The following is a 19,679-nucleotide window of genomic DNA, read 5'->3' on the forward strand; positions in this document are numbered from 1 at the left end:
CCACCTTTCCACTTCCATTTCGTTGTTCATAAGCTTCCTGTAAACTGATCATTCCCATCATGACTTCATTCAACAGCCTTTCTCCCACCACCACTTTATGGCTTGTTATTTTCATGTGAACTGCTTTAGACTATTTATTGTATTAGAATTGTTATGTAAATATTAATTGCCGTGGTTGCTCTGCTTCTTGTACAAACTAGAAGTTTGGCTGAGCTAGATGGCATAGAACCTAAAGTGGCGAAACAAACCAGGAAGTAAGCGTTATGGCAATGGATATCATGTGAATAATCCCTGAGGAACGGTGAAGATCCACAGGGCCATAAACAAATAAATAAATACAGAGGTAGATTTTCGGCTTCGTTTCCTGAGTTGTAATCACAACCTTTGCGGAACCTGCCAAATTTATATTTCATTCTGAAAGATTGGAGGATGAGTTGATTGGAATTATAGGAGCATATGAAATTATGAACATATGAACATATGAACAGAAGGAGGTCAATCAGTCCCTCGAACCTGTTCTGCCATTTGATCTGTATCTTAACTCAATCTATCTACCTTGGGTGCAAAACCACTAATACTCTTGCATAACAAAAATCTATCTCAATTTAAAAAATTTAAATTGATCTCGCCTCAATAACGTTTGGGGGTAGAGAGTTCCAGATTTCCACTACCCGTTGTGTGAAGAAGTGCTTTCAGACTTCATCCCTGGATGGCCTAGCTCTTATTTCAAAGTAATTCTCAATTATTCTGGACATTCAAACCAGAAGATATATGTACTCTCTACCTACCATATCAAATCATTTAATCATATTAAACACTTCAATTAGTTAATCCCTAAACCTTCTATATTAATTAGTATATAAATATGGTAAAAGTAACGTGTTCTCAATTTTAACTTTTAATCCTGCAAGGGTGAGTATTTGGACCCCTGTATTTCTATTGTGCATAAATGACTTAGATATCAGAAAAACAGTACGATGGTGCAAATTCTGATGACACAAAATGGATATGGTAGCATAGCTAATGTTATTCTATAGTAGTCCTGATAGCTGAGTTCTAATCCCACCATAGCAGTTTGAAAATTTGAATTGACTTTGTTTTGAAATCTAGAAATAACAATCTGGGATCCATGAAACTGTTTGATGATTGTAAAAACCCAACTGATTCATAAGAACTTAATAATTAGGAGCAGGAGTGGGCCGTTCGGCTCCTTGAGCCTTTTGCACCATTCAATGAGATCATGGCTGAACTTCTACCTCAGCTCCACTTTCCTGCACAATCCCCATATCCCTTGGTGCAAGGATGTCCTTTAAGTAAGGAAACCTGCCGTCCTACCAAATCTGGACTATATGTGACTCCAGTCCCACACCAACGTGGTCGACTCTTAACTAGCCTCAGAATTACCTAGCAAGCCACTCGGATATATGAAACTGCTCGCAGTACTTCAAGAAGAAGGCCCACTATCACCTTCTCAGGGCAACTAAGAATGGGCAATAAATTTTGTCCTTGTCAGCGACAACCTAAATTATGAGACTGAATTCAGGGAAAAAACCTAATTTGATCACCTGATAGGAATCAAATCAGAACAATATTATTTTAATATAAATATTAGGCAAGGTAATACAAAGATTTTTATATGATCCTAATTTTAAGGCAGTAGTTCAATCTTTTGTGTTTTGTTGGCATTCATAATTTCTTCAAGCATTCATCGCGTATTAAATTGCATTATTAGAAGTCAGATTGAATCATAGATTCTTTGAAAGAGATATCCAATCATTCCCACTCCACTGCTTTTTCCCCATAGCCCTGTAAATTTTACTCTGTCAAGTATTTATCTAATTCTCTTTAGAAAGTTATTATTAAATCTGCTTCCACTGCCTTTTCATATCACAGCAAATCGCTGTGTAAAAACATTTTCCTCATCTCGCCTCTGGTTCTTTTCCCAATTACCTTAAATCTCTGTCCTCTGGTTACCGACCATCCTGCCAGTGGAAACAATTTGTCCTCATTAATTTACCAAAACATTTTGTGAATTTGAACACCTCTATTAAACCTCTTGAACAGTACATTGCAGAACCAACCAGGAAGCAGGCTATCTTAGATCTGGTACTGTGTAATGAGACAGGATTAATAAATGATCTCCTAGTAAAGGATCCTCTAGGAATGAGTGACCATTTCAAATTCAGTTGCAGCATGAGAAAGTTGGATCTCAAACCAGTGTCCTAAGCTTAAATAAAGGAGACTACAAAGCTATGAAGGCAGAGTTGGCTAAAGTGGACTGGGAAAATAGATTAAAGTATGGGACAATAGCAGTAGTAGACATTTAAGAATACATTGCATAACGCGCAACAAAAGTATATCCCAATGAGAAGGAAAGACTATAAGAGAAGGGATAACCATCTGTGGCTATGGAAATAAGGGATTGGGTCAAATTGAAAAAAAGGGCATATAATGTAGCCAAAACTAGTGGGAGACCAGAGGACTGGGAAACTTTTAAAAGCCAGCAAAGAACAACTAAAAATATGATTAAAAAGATGGAAGATAGATTATGAAAGTAAACTAGCACTAAATATAAAAATAGACAGTAAGAGTTTCTACAGTTACATAAAAAGGAAAAGAGTGGCGAAAGTAAATGCTGGTCCCATAGAGGTTGAGACTGGGGAATTAATAATGGAGAATAGGGAAATGGCAGAGACATTGAGCAAATATTTTGTATCGATCTTCACGGTAGAAGACGCTAAAAACTTCCCAATAGTGGATAATCAAGGGGGTATAGAATGGGAGGAAGTTATCACTATCACTAAACTAGTAGTACTCGGTAAAATAATGGGACTAAAGGTAGACAAGTCCCCTGGACCTGATGGCTTGCATCCTAGGGTCTTAAAAGAAGTGGCTGCACAGATAGTGGATGCATTGGTTGTAATCTACAAAAATTCTCTGGGTTCTGGTGCAGTCTCAGCGGATTCGAAAACTGCAACTGTAACACCCTTATCTAAAAAAGGAGGCAGACAAAAGGCAGGAAACTGTAGACCAGTTAGCCTAACATTTGTCGTTGGGAAAATGCTGGAGTCCATTATTAAGGAATCAGTAGCAGGACACTTGGAAAAGCATAATTCAGTCAAGCAGAGTCAGCACGGATTTATGAAAGGGAAATCATTTTTGACAAATTTACTGGAGTTCTCTGAGGATGTAACGAGTAGGGTGGATAACGGGAACCATTGGATGTGGTGCATTTGGATTTCCAGGAGCCATTCATTAAGGTGCCACATAAAAGGTTACTGCACAAGACAAAAGTTCACGGGGTTGGGGGTAATATATTAGCATGGATAGAGGATTGACTAACTAACAGAAAACAGGGAGTCAGGATAAATGGGTAATTTTCTGATTGGCAAACAGTAACTAATGAATCGGTTCTGGGGCCTCAACTATTTACAATCTACATTAAAAACTTGGATGAAGGGACCCAACGTAATGTAACCAAGTTTGCTGATGATACAAAGATGGGTGGGAAAGCAAATTGTGAGGAGGACACAAACAATCTGCAAAGGGACATAGACAGGCTGAGTGAGTGGGCATTAATTTGGCAGATGCAGTATAATGTGGGAAAATGCGAGGTTATCCAGTTTGGCAGAAAAAAATAGAAAAGCAAATTATAATTTAAATGGAGGAAAATTGCAAAGTGCTGCAGTACAGAGGCACCTGGGTGTACTTGTGCATGGAACACAAAAAGTTGGTATGCAGATACAACAAGTAATCAGGAAGGCAAATGGAATGTCGGCCTTTATTGCAAGGGGGATAGATTATAAAAGCAGAGAAGTCCTGCTACCACTTTACATGGTATTGGTGAGGCCACACCTGGAGTACTGCGTACAGTTTTGGTCTCTGTATTTAGGAAGGATATATTTGCATTGGAGGCTGTTTAGAGAAGGTTCACTAGGATGATTCTGGAGATAAGGGGGTTGACTTATAAAGTTAGGTTGAGTAAGTTGGGCCTATACTAATTGGAGTTCAGAAGAATGAGAGCTGATCTGATCGAAACATTTAAGATAATGAAGGTTCGACAAGGTGGATGCAGAGAGGATACTTCCACTCGTATGGAAAACTAAAACCAGGTGACATGGTCTCAGAATAAGGGACCACCTATTTAAACCTGAGGAGGAATTTCTTCTCTCAGAGGGTTGTAAATATGTGGAATTCTCTGTCCCAGAGAGCTGTGGAGGCTGGGTTATTGAATATATTTAAGGTTTAGATAGACCGAATTTTGAGTGATAAGGGAATAAAGGGTTATGGGAAGCGGGCAAGGAAGTGGAACTGAGTCCATGATCAGATCAGCCATGATCTTATTAAATGGCGGAGCAGGCTCGAGGGGCCAAATGACCTACTCCTGCTCGTATTTCTTATGTTCTTATTAAATCTTCCCTTTCCTCCCTGCTGTAAGGTGAACAATCCCAGCTTCTCTAATCTCACAACGTAACTGAAGTCCATCATCCCTGGTACCATTCTTGGAAATCTTATCTGTAGCATTTCTAAGGTCTTGACGCCCTTCCTAAAGTGTGGTACCCAGAATTGGTCACAATACTTCAGCTCAGGCCTAACAAGTGATATTTAAATGCTTCATTTAAGGTCCTTGCTTCATTACTCTGTTTATACCGCTAACATACAGTGTTATGAATTTCACTTATATTGTTCTCGAACATAACAACCTGAACACATTGTAAGAAAAGCCCATTAGTCTAAAAACATGTCCCCATTATGATTTTATCAACCGCATCTCCCCACATATAAGCACATCTCTCAAAGTCTTCTTTTTACAGAGAAACATATACTTGCTGGTTGGACCCATTGATACTTTCTCCTTCACTGTAACTCTAGTAACTTATTCATTAAGGCTTAAAAATTGGCCTCATTAGCAACTCCTGTTATCGCCTCCGGTGGGCGATAATGGGGTGCTAACTACTTTTAGCGACCAGTCGCGACGATAACATTGACTCGCGCCATATTCGGCAGGAGGCTGGTGGCGGTATGGTGTTGCACCTCGATCTCTTCTTCGCCTGGAGATCGTGATATCATCGCCATGCTTGTCGCCCCTGCAGCGCCCCAGATCCGAACTTCAATTCCGCCCCCTGCAGCTTCACCAGGCAAAAACACCGACAGCTGCAGGGGGCGTTCATAGTGAGACTGGGTGCTTCGGGGCAATGCTTAAAGGTGAGATGACCGTGGTAAGTAAAACAAAAATTCACCCCTCTTTCAGTTTTTCCCTGGTTCTTTCCCACGGATCACGGCAGCTGTCGGGGAGAGGTAAGTTATTTTTTAGTGCAACCATGGCCCTTCCCTTTAAGGCGGGGGGGAAGGTCCCCCCCCCCCCTTCTCGCAGGCAATGCTGCACAGCCCAGTGTGTAGCACTGCACAAGTTACCGCCCCGTCTGCTGCCTCTTGTGCTGCAGGACGGAAGTGCAGCGCCTGATTCAGCGCTCCATTTCCTTACTGGAGCACTATCCCTGAAAGTTTTAACAATAGGAAAACATTAGAGCCTGGTGTTAATTTTTCTACTTTTAAAAACTACTGCCCCAAACGGGGCCCTCGTGAATTTCTTACCTTTTATTATCATTTGTGTAAAAAGCTGAACATAACTTTCTTTCTTACACCTAACTTCCTACTATTCATAACATATTGGCATGGTAGCATCTTGATAATTCTGCTGCACGAATAATCCAGTTAAAATCCATGGCAATTTTAGAATTTGAATTGAATTTAATAATATAATCTGGAAATTTAAAAATGCCACCAGTAAAAGTGACGATGAAGCTGACCGATTGTCATTTAATAATATCCAAATGCTTCACTAAAGTTTATTAGGAAAGGAAACCTGCATTTATACAATGCCTTTAATAACCTCAGGGCATTCCAAAGCGCTTCGCTGCCAATGAAGTACTTTTGACGTGCAGCCAGCCATTGTTGCGGCAGCTAATCTGTGCACAGCAAGCTCCCAAATACAGCAATGAGAAAAATGACTAGTTAATCTGTTTTTCAGTGGTATTGTTTGAGAGATAAATATTGGCCAAGACACCAGGACCTCGAGTAATGTGATGGGATATTTTACATCGACCTGAGAGGGTAGACAGGGCCTCAGTTTAACATCCCAGATGAAAGATGGCACCCCGACATGGCAGCATTGAAGTCTCATCCAAGATTATACGCCTAAGTTTCTGGAATGGGTCTTGAACCCAATGACTTCTGATCCAAGGTCAAGAGTGTGCCAAGACTTATAACTAGAGTCGAATAACTGCTTTTATTTTGAGGAAATTACAATTGATATGTAACATTGCTTTAACTTCTTCCAGTCGTTATGTTAGTACCGTTGAACCATGTTTCGTCATTGGAAGAGGAACACAGCACGCTCAATATTCAACAGACAATATAGCAGAGTTTAAACAGCGGCAATAGTCGTAAATATGACATTGATTTGAAATGTATGAGAGAATGTAAGTTATGGAGAAGGAAGACTGGCTACATAGCGTGTCATTGTCAACTTCTCCACCTGTGCATAAACCTGCTGGGGCCAATCTCCTGCCCTTATAAAACCGTCTGATTTTCATTCCATTGATTTCAACACAACGAGTATCGGGTTTACTGTCCAGGTTGAGAAGTTGAAAATTACCCCATAGACGTTAAGACACCCATTCATAAAATCATACTCATCAACTGACACTAAACTCTTGTTCACCAAATATATCTTGAGTTTTAAAAAGTCTTCAGCCTGCTTGGGCCTTTGCGATATTCTCTTCCACCTGTGTTTTCATTTAAATATTTTTTGTGATTTGTGTGGTTATTAAAGTGAAGGATGCTCCGTCTGTGAAATGGAACACATTCACTACATTTGGCCACCTCCGTCATCTGCAAGCACTCCTGGGTTAGATGTAGTAAGGGTTGCATGCAACCTCCTGGCTCACCTCACTCGCAGAATCACAGAATCCTATAACAAGAAGGGGCCATTCGGTCCATTGTGCCCGTACCTACCCTTTGAACGAGTTATTCAATTAACCACACTCCTATTTTTTCCCACATATTTCTCCTTTTCAACTATACACACACACACAATTCCCTTTTGTTAATTACTATTGAATCTGCTTCGTCCAACCTTTCAAGCAGCGCATTCCAGATCACAGCAACTCACTGTGTAAAAGAAAATCGCCTCATCTCCTATCTGGTTCATTTGCCAATAATCTTAAATTTGTGTCCTCTGGTTACCGACCCGCCTGCCAGTGGAAACAATTTCGCCCTATCCAGACTATAAAACCGCTTCATAATTTCGAACATCTCTATCAAATCAACCCTTATCATTCTCTAGCTAAGCAGAACATACCCAGCTTCTCTTGCCTCTCCACATGTTCGTATAATTGAAGTCCCTCATCCCTGGAACCATTCCGGTAAATCTCCTCTGTCTTGCCCTCCTTCCTAAAATATGGTGGACAGACGTGCACACTATACCCCAGCTGATACTTAATCATTTATTTTTGGATGCATCATAAATCCTATCACACATATTTCCTCTGGTTCTTTTTCCAGCAAAATCATACATAAATTGTTTCATTGTAAACACTGGCCCGAGGAAATCTTCGTGAATCCATCTACAGTGTTTCCACACATAAAGTGACGTTTTCCAAGATTCCGTGCTATTGGTGGTCACTCGTACACAAGGGGGTCGATCTTGTGCGAAATCTGGAAATGGAGGATTTTTTTTTTAGTTCCACTGCCTTCAAAAATGGGGAGAGATCTAAAACGGGCTGCCGACTCGCTACCAGCCCATTTTACACTATCGCACAAACTCAGCGTCTAACCCAAGGGATGGCGTATCAGAAAATCACTGTTTGCATATCTCCAGCTATTTATTTCAACATTTGGCCGATCGCAAACAATACACCCCGATTTTAAGTTGCCCAGTGAGTGCGAGGCCCCACAGATGGTTCACGGTCTTGGAAAATGTTCCCAGGGTGACCACTGTATCCGTCCACTCAGGTGTCTCAAACACAACCTCGGCGGACTGTCCCTAACTACACTACGGTGATATTTTGAATCTTCCCCACTAACTATGCTGTGACTGCTCTGAAGAAAATTGCCAACTTAGTGCTAATCATTGGATAATTGGACAGTCTTTGGCTGTTGGAACTAACCCATTCGGAACCAGAACTCCTTCCCTTACAGCCAGCAGAGAGAGCAGATCCTTCAGTCTGCATGCAATACCACATTCCAGAGATGAGAATCTGTATTCCACCTGGCAAATGCGGCACAATCTATCTAAATACCATTTGCATATGAAGCCAGTCGAGAAGAAAAGAGAAAAGGGACATACTTTATCAGAGAATAATGTTACCCGAAGTTGCCCGGTGGGAGACTGACGCGATCAGATTAGTCGCACGTTTTGCACAGCGCTCTAAAATCGAATGGGAGGTAAAACGGGCGGTCGATCTGACTGTGTCGGTTTCCCACCGGGTGGTTAGGTTAATAGTGCCATATTTTAGCTGGCGAATGTTAACGTTTACCCATGAGCACTTTTTTAATATTCTTCTCTGGCTTGAGCAGTATTATGTAGCATTTGGGGGCAAAAATACACAGAAGGAGCCCAAAGCTTGATGACAAAATGGCAAAGATCTCCACTGCCACCGTGTATTTTCCGGGTGAGCTGACGTAGGCAGGTATAAAGGCCATCCACACTGCAAAAAAGATCAACATGCTGAAAGTTATGAATTTAGCCTCGTTGAATTTATCGGGCAATTTCCTTGCCAGAAAGGCTAGCACAAAGCAGATACTAGACAAGAAACTAATGTAAGCTAATGCTGTGTAAAAAGACACCGGCGAGCCAACGTTGCATTCTAGGATGGTTTTTGCACTTTGGTAGGCGGTGTTTTTAAGTGGGAATGGGGGTGACCTGGCTAGCCACGTGGCACAGATCCCAATCTGGACACAGGTGCAGAGAAAGATCACAGCCCGTTGTTGCGTGGCTCCAAACCATTTCATCATGTTGCTGTTGGGAAGCGTCGCCCTGAATGCCATTAGCACCACCACTGTTTTAGCGAGTATACAAGAGATACAGAGCACGAAGATTACTCCAAAAGCCGTGTGCCTCAGCATACAGGACCAGGCAGTTGGCCGGCCAATGAATGCCATGGAACACAGGAAGCACAGGACCAAGGAGCTCAGGAGAAGGAAGCTCAGCTCGGAATTATTGGCTTTCACGATGGGAGTGTTCCTGTGACGAAAGAAAATGGCCATAACTGCGACGGTCAGACAGGCTCCCAATAATGCAATTATCGTCAATGTAATGCCTGTCACATCTTCAAAGGAAAGGTACTCGATTTCCCTTGGGATGCACGCGGTCTGTTCAGCATTTGACCAGTCATCTGAAGAGCATTTCGTGCACCTCACTGAACCTGTGGATGGAAAAGCATGCTGGTCAAAGGTGGATCAACAATCTTCAGCATGACCACAAAACCGCAGAAACCCGCACTTTCCTTAATCTTAATTTACTCCATGAACAAAAGATGCTAGACTAATTCAAGAGTCAGTTAGCTGCTGCAATGAGAGGATGATACGGTTGGCTTTTTGGAAGGATGGGCTGAAGAGCTTTCTCAGTCCACCCCGTGTTCGGATCCTATAATCTGAAGCCTTTACAACCCAGGCTTAATGATATAAATCACGCGATCCCAATTTGTCTAATCTTTTCTCGTGCTCTTTGTAAATTTGGTGGTGTCTTGTACTATGGGCCTTTAATCAACGGGTTATGAAGATCCGGGATGCACAGCCTGAAAGGCGGTAGAACCCGATTGAATAGTAGCTTTCAAAAGTGAATTGGATAAATACTTGCAAAGAAAAAAGTGCAAGTTCATGAGAAAAGAGCAGAGGGTTGGGACTAATTGCATAGCTATTTCAAAGAGTCAGCAAGCTAAGATGGGCCGAAAGGCCTTCGTCTGTGCTTTAAGGTCCTGTAATATTTTATACGGGTCTGTCAAAAAACTTTGAAGAAAGTTTATATATGTGGTGGGCTTTTCTATGAAGGATCAGTCTGTAAAGTTGCTTCCCAGTGTGGCACTGAGCTCTACAAGCCAGGATAGCTTGTATGGAGTTAAAATTTGCTTCAATGTCCTCCAGTTAAGGAAGGGAAATCAGCCCAGGCTCCCACTCCTGATCGCAAATCAAACACTGCAGCTGTGTGTGGACATCGGATTTGGACAGGACCAAGCTTGGTGATGATGCTCTCCACTGCCAAATACCCTTCATCAATGACTTTCAAGGTTCACACTTAAGAATGAGCAATTGGGCAGGGTGAAGGAAGGTTTGAAGAGTTTCAAAGTGTTGTGTTCATATTCTGTTGCAAACTCACACAGGACGGGCATTAAGGCCCCGCAGGAACTATTCACAGTTGCTGTAAATATTCTGGTTCATGCTGGTTTTGGGACACCATTTTGGGAGTTGCTATTAAGGACAGAGTTAAGTTACTTTGTTCCTGGTTTAATTAGTCTGTTTATTTACGTATACAACATAATTTGGCGATGAGGATGAATTAAATTAACCTCCCTGTTCCCCTGCCTTTCCTCTCCACACCCGGGGACCCTCCAATTCCATGGCCGATATGGATAAAAAGCTTTTCTGTGTACATCAGGGTGAGTGGGTTAGATAGCAACAACATACCAGCTCGCTGCCATGCAATACTTATCCACTGCCTCGGCATCAAAGGCCAATGCATCTTTGGCCAAATAGAAGACATGGAGTCCTACAACATATTGCAAAGTGGCCTAAAATATATCTCTAGGGCAAAGAAAATATCATGATGGAGAGATGCAATTTTCATCAAAGGCAGCAAGGGAATGGTGAACCAAACAGTACATAATTTCATTAACTTAACTGGCTGCTAGTATAACTTTGGAGCACTTAGAGGAAATGATCGGGGATCAGATTATTGAGAAAATAATGATCCCCCACATTTGTGACAAAATTACATTGGATATGGAGAGAGCAAAATTCACCAGAACCCCCCCCCCCCCCAACTCCCTGTGTTTGGGCTCATTCGAAAGGAAATTTAATTTGAAACACTCTACCGCAAAGTTTGGAACTCTAAAGTGCTTATGGAAGAAACTACGTACTTTAATAGAATTATGAACTTTTACAAGACAAATTCAAGCCTGTGAGTGGCACTAGGGAACAAAAGAAGCCCACTTGATTATTGGAACTGTCTGGGTGTGAGGATTGATGTCACCTGTCTGGAAGAATGGAGTATTTGGAAATCTTCCTCCACAAGAGACATTACCATCACAGTATAACCCAGAAATAGCTCCCCATCAACATGGGTCTGGACAAACCATTTTCAGCATATACATCAAAAAGAGGCTCAATCCAGCCTGTATGTGAAAGACTAAAGCACAAAAGGACATTGCAATTACCAAACTAATATTTCCATCAGGAAACAGTTTTCGAACATCAACCCACCCAAGACATATCAACTTTAATGAGCCCGACAAAATATTACAAAGAAGAACCAAGCCTGCCAAAATTATACAAAGGATTGTGAACAGATTGGGCGGCATGATTAGAACACTGAAATCATATAACTGCCCCTGTTTTCAACAGAGGTTGATGGGGGAGAGAGGTGGTTGCTATTACCTCATCAAGACAAGGAGAGAAACCAACGGGACAGTTGTAAACTGGTGAGGTTATCCACTTTGGTGGTAAAAACAGAGAGACAGACTATTATCTGAATGGTGACAGATTAGGAAAAGGGGAGGTGCAACGAGACCTGGGTGTCATGGTACATCAGTCATTGAAGGTTGGCATGCAGGTGCAGCAGGCGGTTAAGAAAGCAATTGGCATGTTGGCCTTCATAGCAAGGGGATTTGAGTACAGGGGCAGGGAGGTGTTGCTACAGTTGTACAGGGCATTGGTGAGGCCACACCTGGAGTATTGTGTACAGTTTTGGTCTCCTAACCTGAGGAAGGACATTCTTGCTATTGAGGGAGTGCAGCAAAGGTTCACCAGACTGATTCCCGGGATGGCGGGACTGACCTATCAAGAAAGACTGGATCAACTAGGCTTGTATTCATTGGAGTTCAGAAGAATGAGAGGGGACCTCATAGAAACATTTAAAATTCTGACGGGGTTAGACAGGTTAGATGCAGGAAGAATGTTCCCAATGTTGGGGAAGTCCAGAACCAGAGGTCACAGTCTAAGGATAAGGGGTAAGCCATTTAGGACCGACATGCGGAGGAACTTCTTCACCCAGAGAGTGGTGAACCTGTGGAATTCTCTACCACAGAAAGTTGTTGAGGCCAATTCACTAAATATATTCAAAAAGGAGTTAGATGAGGTCCTTACTACTAGGGGGATCAAGGAGTATGGCGAGAAAGCAGGAATGGGGTACTGAAGTTGAATGTTCAGCCATGAACTCATTGAATGGCGGTGCAGGCTAGAAGGGCCGAATGGCCTACTCCTGCACCTATTTTCTATGTTTCTAACTTCTCCAGCCTCGAAGTCCTGAAGGAAGGAAGAACATCACCATATACTACCACTAACTATCAAAAGGATTGGTAAGCATAAGTCCCTGCCCTGGAGTCTACCCTAGCTAGAATTAGGTATTGGGAGGTGGGAGGTATAATTTTACTGCAACCCCCTTTGAATGTGTAGTGTATGGTACTTTATTAGAGTGATTATAAGTTTGACCTTGTACCTTTCCTTGTCTTTTCTTTATTAGTGATTGTAAGTTTGGCCGTGTATTTTCTTGCTAGAGTAATAAGCCTGTATCACTTTGACTGTAATAAAACCAAAGTTCTTTGCATCAAACCAGGATCCTCTGCACTTTTGTCACACCCCCCAAATAAATCCAGAGTACAGAACCCAAGGGAGGGGGAACAGTTCGAAACCACAAAAGTTGGTCAGAAGGGAACCTGACCCCCTCGGAGAACCCCCCCCCCTTACAAAATAGCGACCGTGGCACAATTCTGGTACATGGGGTGTGATGTAGCGAGTGCTGGTTTGGGGCAAAGAACCAAAATGGAAGAGAGGATTTCCTCCTATGTGTATAAGAAAGTGAATGTAACTAAGGAATGGGTGCTTAGTCTATTGCACGCTGAGCGTCCGGCTGATGCTGCAGCCCAGTGGACAGTAAGTAAAGATCACAAAGAAGCAGTAGAGAAAGCAATTTGGTTGGTCTGTCGACAGTGACAGGTCCAGCTGCTAGACAGAATGAATGAAACATTACAGGCAGAGTTATGGATTGTGCAGAGAGCTACCAGGAAAGGGTTATGCCAGAAGAAAGATCAGGAGAACTCCGTAAGCTAAAACAGGAAAGGACCCAAATAATGGAAAGGTTTAAAAACAGTCAGGACTATTTTCAATGTCAGGTAACCGAGGCCAAATGAACTGAAAAGTCACTGAGGGAGGAAAGCACTCACCTCACCCTACAAGTAAAAAAGAACTCCAGGAAAGATTAAAAGATGTGCAAGCAGCGTATAAAGTAGATAGCACTAATGGGTTTGAATCAGGAGACCACGGTCCCTGCCAGCAACAAATTAAAAGTTTAAACCTTGCTCTGACCAAGACAAAAGGCATGGTATGCCTAATAAGCCCAGGTAAACCTGGAAGAGAAGGAAGAAACTACCTGGCCACTACCTGTGGCACCGGTGACTACACTAGCAGGAGGGACAAATCAGTTGCAGGATGGTCAGGGATAGTGAACCACCACCACCTGCAACACCGAGTTTCAGCTCAGCTTAGCCACAGGGGAAAGAGGGAGGTGAGCCAGAACAGGAAGAGCCAGACCCAGGGCCAATGTGCCCGGTCCGGCAACAGGAGTTTGGCCCACCCAACCTTAACAGGGGTCCAGGGCCCCTGGAATGTCAGTTTGTGGTCCCCCCACACTCCCCACCAGTTTAGGGCTATGATAAGCCACATGGGAAAGCCAACACCAAAGGGAGACCCCTCGGTTCACTTTGTGGAAGCGGAACAGGCAGGGGATATTAATGGGTGCGATGATGCAGAAATGGCAAAAATGCTTCTCCTATCCTTAGACAGCAAACTGTACCAGCGCCTCTCTATTGAGAGCAAGAGAGGACAGGAAACACTTACTGCCGTCCAGAAAGACATTTTAGAAGATATGGGCTGCAATGATGGGAGTCCGTTCTCTAGAGTAGAGAAAACGGTGCAGCTCACAGGAGAAACACCACAGGCTTTTGCAGACCGACTGTGACTGTATTCAAAAGCGCCTGTAGTGGGGACAAGACAGAGATCAAATTAAACCCAGATGAATTAGCACACTGGCTCTGAAGCCTAGTAGCTAACCGTTTACCCAGAATAAGAACCAAGGCTGAGGCCTGGTTCGACCCAGAGATCCCCAAGCCACAGATTAGGGAGTGCTTAGGCAACTGACCCTAGCTTGCAGAAATGGCAGAGGGACAGAAGAGCACCCACAAAAGGTAAGGGTTCACAAAATCCGACCTAACCAAGAAAAGAGAGAATGGCGCCACGAGGGGGGCAACCCCTCCGATACAAAACATACCTGCTTTGGGTGTGGAAAGAGTGGGCACTGGAGAAGGGATTGTAGAAATCCGTGGAAGAGTAGTGCAGGGAAGAATTCTCTAGCCCCTGCCCAAAAAAGAGACAGATAAGCCAGTCCCTCCCCACTCATTCGAGACCTTTTTAACTGCGCTCCGAGCCATGTTAGATGGCCCAGGAAAGGTAGCCACTGACACTAGTACCGAAATCCTACCTGCCCCCTCCCAACCAAAACCACCTGTGTGCCCTCGAGTATGATGCATGGGGGAGACCGACCATACAGATGGAAGGGTGAAAGGGACTTACCTGCTGGACACCAGTGCTTCAAACACCCTTGTCTATGCAGCTAACCCCGCCACCTCACCTCTGTCTAATGGGGTCCCCTACACCTTGGTGGGTTTCACAGGCACTGAACAGACTGGCTCATTCTCCGTTCCGCTCTCCATTCATTTAGGTACGTTCCACACTAAGTTGACTTGTGTCCTGATGAAGTGGGAGCAGGAAGGGAGAGGGATCCTGGGGGCTGACTTCATCCTAGGCCCCGGGATCCTGGTGGATTTAAGAAACCACTGTTTTTGAGGGGTCAGTCTGTACAGGACAGGAGAGTGAGGTGATGGTTATCCCAGGAAAACAGGGAAAAGGGACGGTATGCACCATGAAACCAAAGGAGGATTACGACCTTGAATCACTGGTCAGTAACACACCGATAGAATACCAAGAGTATGTGAAGAAAAACCTTGCAGCTTCTGCCACTCACAAACACAACTGTGGGAGAATAAACGGGGTCGAGCTTAGTATAGATAGGGACCCCATGACCCGACCAAATAAACAGTACAACTTCCCCAGGGAGGTGGAGGCAGACATGGAAACAGCCTTGGGTTCGCTGGTTAAACAGCGGGTATTGAGACCAATAGCTACCCATGTGAACTCCCCATTGTGGCCGGTTAAGAAACCGGACAACTCCTGGAGAACCACGGTGGAATATCGAGTACTCAACCGTAACATCCCCGCCGATGCACCCACTGTTGCTGCTGTCACTGACCTCATTGGAAGTATCCCAGCCTCCGCGACCATCTTCACGGTGCTGGATATTTCCAACGGGTTCTGGTCCAGACCTTTAAGAAGGGAAGATCAGTACAAGTTTGTTTTTACCTTTAAAGGACAGCAATACACTTGGAACTGTTTCCCTCAGGGCTTCCACAACAGCCCCAGTGTTTTCCGTCAGTGTATGGCCAACTGTTTAGAGTTTCAGCAGACCCCAGCAATTAGTACAGTATGTAGATGACCTGCTCCTGTTCAACGATGAGGGGGAGGAGCATAGCCACTGCTGGCTGAGCTGCTGAAAGAAGGAGGATTTGAAGTAAACCCCAAGAAGGCACAGATCGGACTGAAGGAAGTAAAATTCCTGGGACTAGCTGTGCGCGCAGGGGAGAGCACCATTGACAAAGCTAGAAGGGAAGCAGTGCAAAAGTTACCTGCCCCCAACACAATAACAGGAGTAAGATCTTTTCTAGGGCTAACCGGGTACTGCAGAGACTTCATTGAGGATTATGCAGCCACCGCAGCCCCTCTGCTCCGACTCCTACACAAGGGAGTAGAGTGGGAATGGGACAAAGGTTGCAAGGCAGCATTTATCCAACTCAAGAAAGACCTGCAGACCACACCAGCTCTAGGGGGCCATAAATGGTGGTAAAGAGTTTTTATTGGAGGTAGCAGCCAATAGGGACAGCCTGAGCACAGTACTGCTCCAAGAGCGGCACGGCCGGCTGAGACCAGTGGTTTACTCCTCCAGGATACTCACAGACGTGGAGAAGGGATATTCCAACTGTGAGTGGCACCTCCTAGCCACTCACTGGGCTGTGAAAAGTTCACTGATCTTCACAGGGGATCCCCCTATCACACTCCTTACCCACCATATGCCCACCCAAATGCTCCTGGACAGGAAAATTAAGGACGGGACAGTGAGCAGTGCCCGCATTGCTTGCTGGACCCTGCTCCTCTCTCAAATGGACCTACGGGTAAAGCGTTTCTACGAGCAAAGACTCGCAGCTAACATGATTTATCCAAGGACAGCCCACCGGTGTTCCATAGGAGAGGTATAGGAAATTAACATAGGCTTTCGGGCTGGGTTACACCCCCCAGGCCGAGAGATCTATGTGGACAGTTCAAGCACGGTATCTGCGGGTGAACGACTCAGAGACTGCGGAGTTTATGACCCCGAGGCAGGCATTGCCCTGCCGATTAAACTCCCCAGTACTATGAGCGCCCAGCACGCTGAACTGTCTGCGGTGGTGTATATAGTCACACACCCCGAAGAATTCCCTACCCCATACACGATTTGCTCGGACAGTATGTTCACATGCAATTCGTGTATGGAGTACCTGGCTATTTGGTCCCGCCGCAGATACACATCCGCAGACGGGAGACCCCTGAAAATTAAGCCCCTACTGGAAAAGATCAAGAACGCCATAGGGGAGCAAAGGAATATCTACATACATAAGGTGAAGGCACATTCCACCACAGAACCCCGTAGTGAGGGAAACCAGCAGACTGACATGTTAGCCAAGCAGGGGGCCCGCACGGGCAAGCTCTGGGATCCGTACAACTCAGGATCCATAGCAGCAGTCAGGGGTAGGATAGGGACGGCAGGGAAGGCAGGGATAGCTTTGCCCCCGGACCTAAAAATGGTCCAGATCCAAGACCCCATCCTCAAAACTGTCCTGAACACGTTAGCAAAAGGGAAAAGGATAGACGGCCTGTACGGCACCTCAGCAATTGCCATTAAAGGTGGCATGCTGTTCAGGGGAGAACAATGGGTAGTACCGCACCAACACCGGAGAGAATTCCTCCAGCTGGCCCATGAGGGTCCAGGAGAAGGACACCCCAGACCTGAGACCACTTGGCAACGAGTGGAACAGGCAGGGTGGTGGCCAGGACTCAGGGAAGATGTCCGCAAGTTCTGTGCTAGCTGTCTGGTGTGCGCGGCCAACAACCCTGACCCCCAGAAAAGAAAGGTGTCGATGGGACATATCAGGAGGGTAGAGGGACCCTGGCAGTCAATCCAAATTGATTACATCGGGCCCCTACCCACAGCCCAGGGAGGTTACAAGTACTGCCCAGTATTGGTGGATATATTCACCAAATGGGTGGAAGCTTCCCATGCCGAACAGCCACGGCCCTGGGAACAGCTAGGATCCTGGTCAGAGAAGTGTTCTCTTGACGGGGACTAACACAATACGTGGAGACCGACCAAGGGAGTCATTTCATTGGGCAGGTGATGCAGGAGACCCTTAAGGTACTCGGCATCAAAGGGAAATGGCATGTCGCCCACAATCCGCAGTCATCCTGGCCTGTGGAGCATTTAAACCGTATCATCAAGGAAAGGCTGCGCAGAGACACAGGGGACTCACCCAAGGGGTGGGTAGAGGTCCTACCACTAGTCCTCATGGGTATCCAGGCCAGCCAGTCAAAGAGCACGGGGTACTCCCCGTACGAGCTCATGACCGGCAGAGCCATGCGAACCCCCACCCATGTGTTCTTCCATGAGTCCCGGGGCTGTCAGCTTAGGGAAGCAAACTGGGACAGCTTTATCAGGAATCTGTTTGAACACCTTAAACAGATTCACTGGCAGGCTGCTAACAACATGGGAAAACAGCATTGAAGCAACCGACTGCTGCTAGAATCCCGCAAGCACCACGAGTGGGAAATAGGGGACCAGGTTATGGTGAGTAACTACACTAGAGTAGGGTTCTTTGAGGCACTGTACATGGGACCGTACCACATTGTCGACAAGGCTAGCCCCATGGTCTATGCCATAAAATTGCCCCGCCGAACAAAGTGGTTCCACATAAATCAGTGCAAACTTTTCAACCCCGGGGCAGCAGCTAAACTGTAAACCACACTAAAGGCAGGGACCCCCAGCCAACAGCCCCCGATTGTGGAAATCCCACAGGGGACGTGGCAGACCCACAGACTGCATGGTGGCCTGTGTTACTGGAGGAGCTGACCCACCAATCATTTGGGACTTGGACGCACACCCAGCAGCCAGAGCCTTAAGAAGGACCCCACGCATGCCACAGCCAAAGACATCTTGGTCACCAGTGCTCCAATTTGAATGGTTCAGACCCGGTAAAGGGACCAGCCACAAAAGGGCACCTAAGGTCAGAGACCAGCCCATGAGCAGAGACACCCAGCCGGTAGCCTCGGGAAACAAGGGACCCCCAGAAGAGATAGCGGTGGACCAGCCACCAAGTGAGAGTCCCCAGCCCATAGCCCTCAGCCAGGCAGAACCTCCAGGGGAAGAAATGAACCAGTCAGCCACCCCCAAAACAGCAGTGTGTTGCAACACCAGAGGGGACATTCCCCCGATCATTTGGGACTCAAACCCGCGTCCGGTCAGGGTACTTAGTGTTATTCGGTGCAGACCGATCTATCACCTACCTCGCTGGACACCCAGCGGGAGAAGACGACAAAGAGAAGGCAGGAATTAACTTGGCCACCTGGAGACGGGTGGCAGATGTATATATACAGCAATGTGAATTTAAGGATGTTTAGCAATATGAATTTAAGTAAGTTTAGTGAGTAAGTTAGAATAGAGTAAGATTATCTGTGTAATGATAAGTATATATATATTAGTTAACTGGGGTAAGGAAAAGAATCTACCTGTGCAGCTGTTAAAAGCACAGGCCGGGTCACACCCAGGAGTAAGAAGAATCTATTGGTATAGCTATTAAGGAAGCACCGATAAGATAACAAGCAAAACGGCTGTGAGATAAAGTTAAAAGCAGACATCAGCCCACAAGGAACTGAATAAGACAGCCAGTCAATTAAGACTAGGAGCCCAAATTGGAACTCGGTCACCTTTGTCAAGCCAGAGAGCTTTCTCAGGGCTAGACAATCTGTTTTATGTGCCCCTACAGGAAAGAGGTCAGCATGAGAAGGATCCTATTTCTGCTCGCCCTGATAAGGATGAGCAGCAGCAACTGAGGAGACGTGGAAGAATCCCTCATTTACAGGTGTTCAGGAAGGAGAGCATCGATCGTATCTGCCGCGGGTGGCTCCCGAGACATGGAGGAACTCACCGTTTACGCCCACGAGTGAAGGTGCCCAGGGTGGCTGGGATCTAATTCTACCCGCTACTC

The 19,679-nt window shown here is 45.1% G+C and overlaps 1 protein-coding gene across 1 annotated transcript in view; it reads right to left on the reverse strand.

Annotated features, from left to right (window-relative positions):
• Positions 1–8,529: 8,529 nt before the first annotated feature.
• LOC139265456 (extracellular calcium-sensing receptor-like) overlaps positions 8,530–19,679 on the reverse strand; it is a 28,481-nt gene continuing 17,331 nt past the window's right edge. The window contains exon 5 of the mRNA XM_070882464.1: positions 8,530–9,428. Coding sequence (XP_070738565.1) covers positions 8,530–9,428 — 899 coding nt within the window. The remainder of the gene's footprint in view (positions 9,429–19,679) is intronic.

This window comes from Pristiophorus japonicus, chromosome 6 (assembly GCF_044704955.1).
Source record: "Pristiophorus japonicus isolate sPriJap1 chromosome 6, sPriJap1.hap1, whole genome shotgun sequence".
NCBI lineage: Eukaryota > Metazoa > Chordata > Chondrichthyes > Pristiophoridae > Pristiophorus > Pristiophorus japonicus.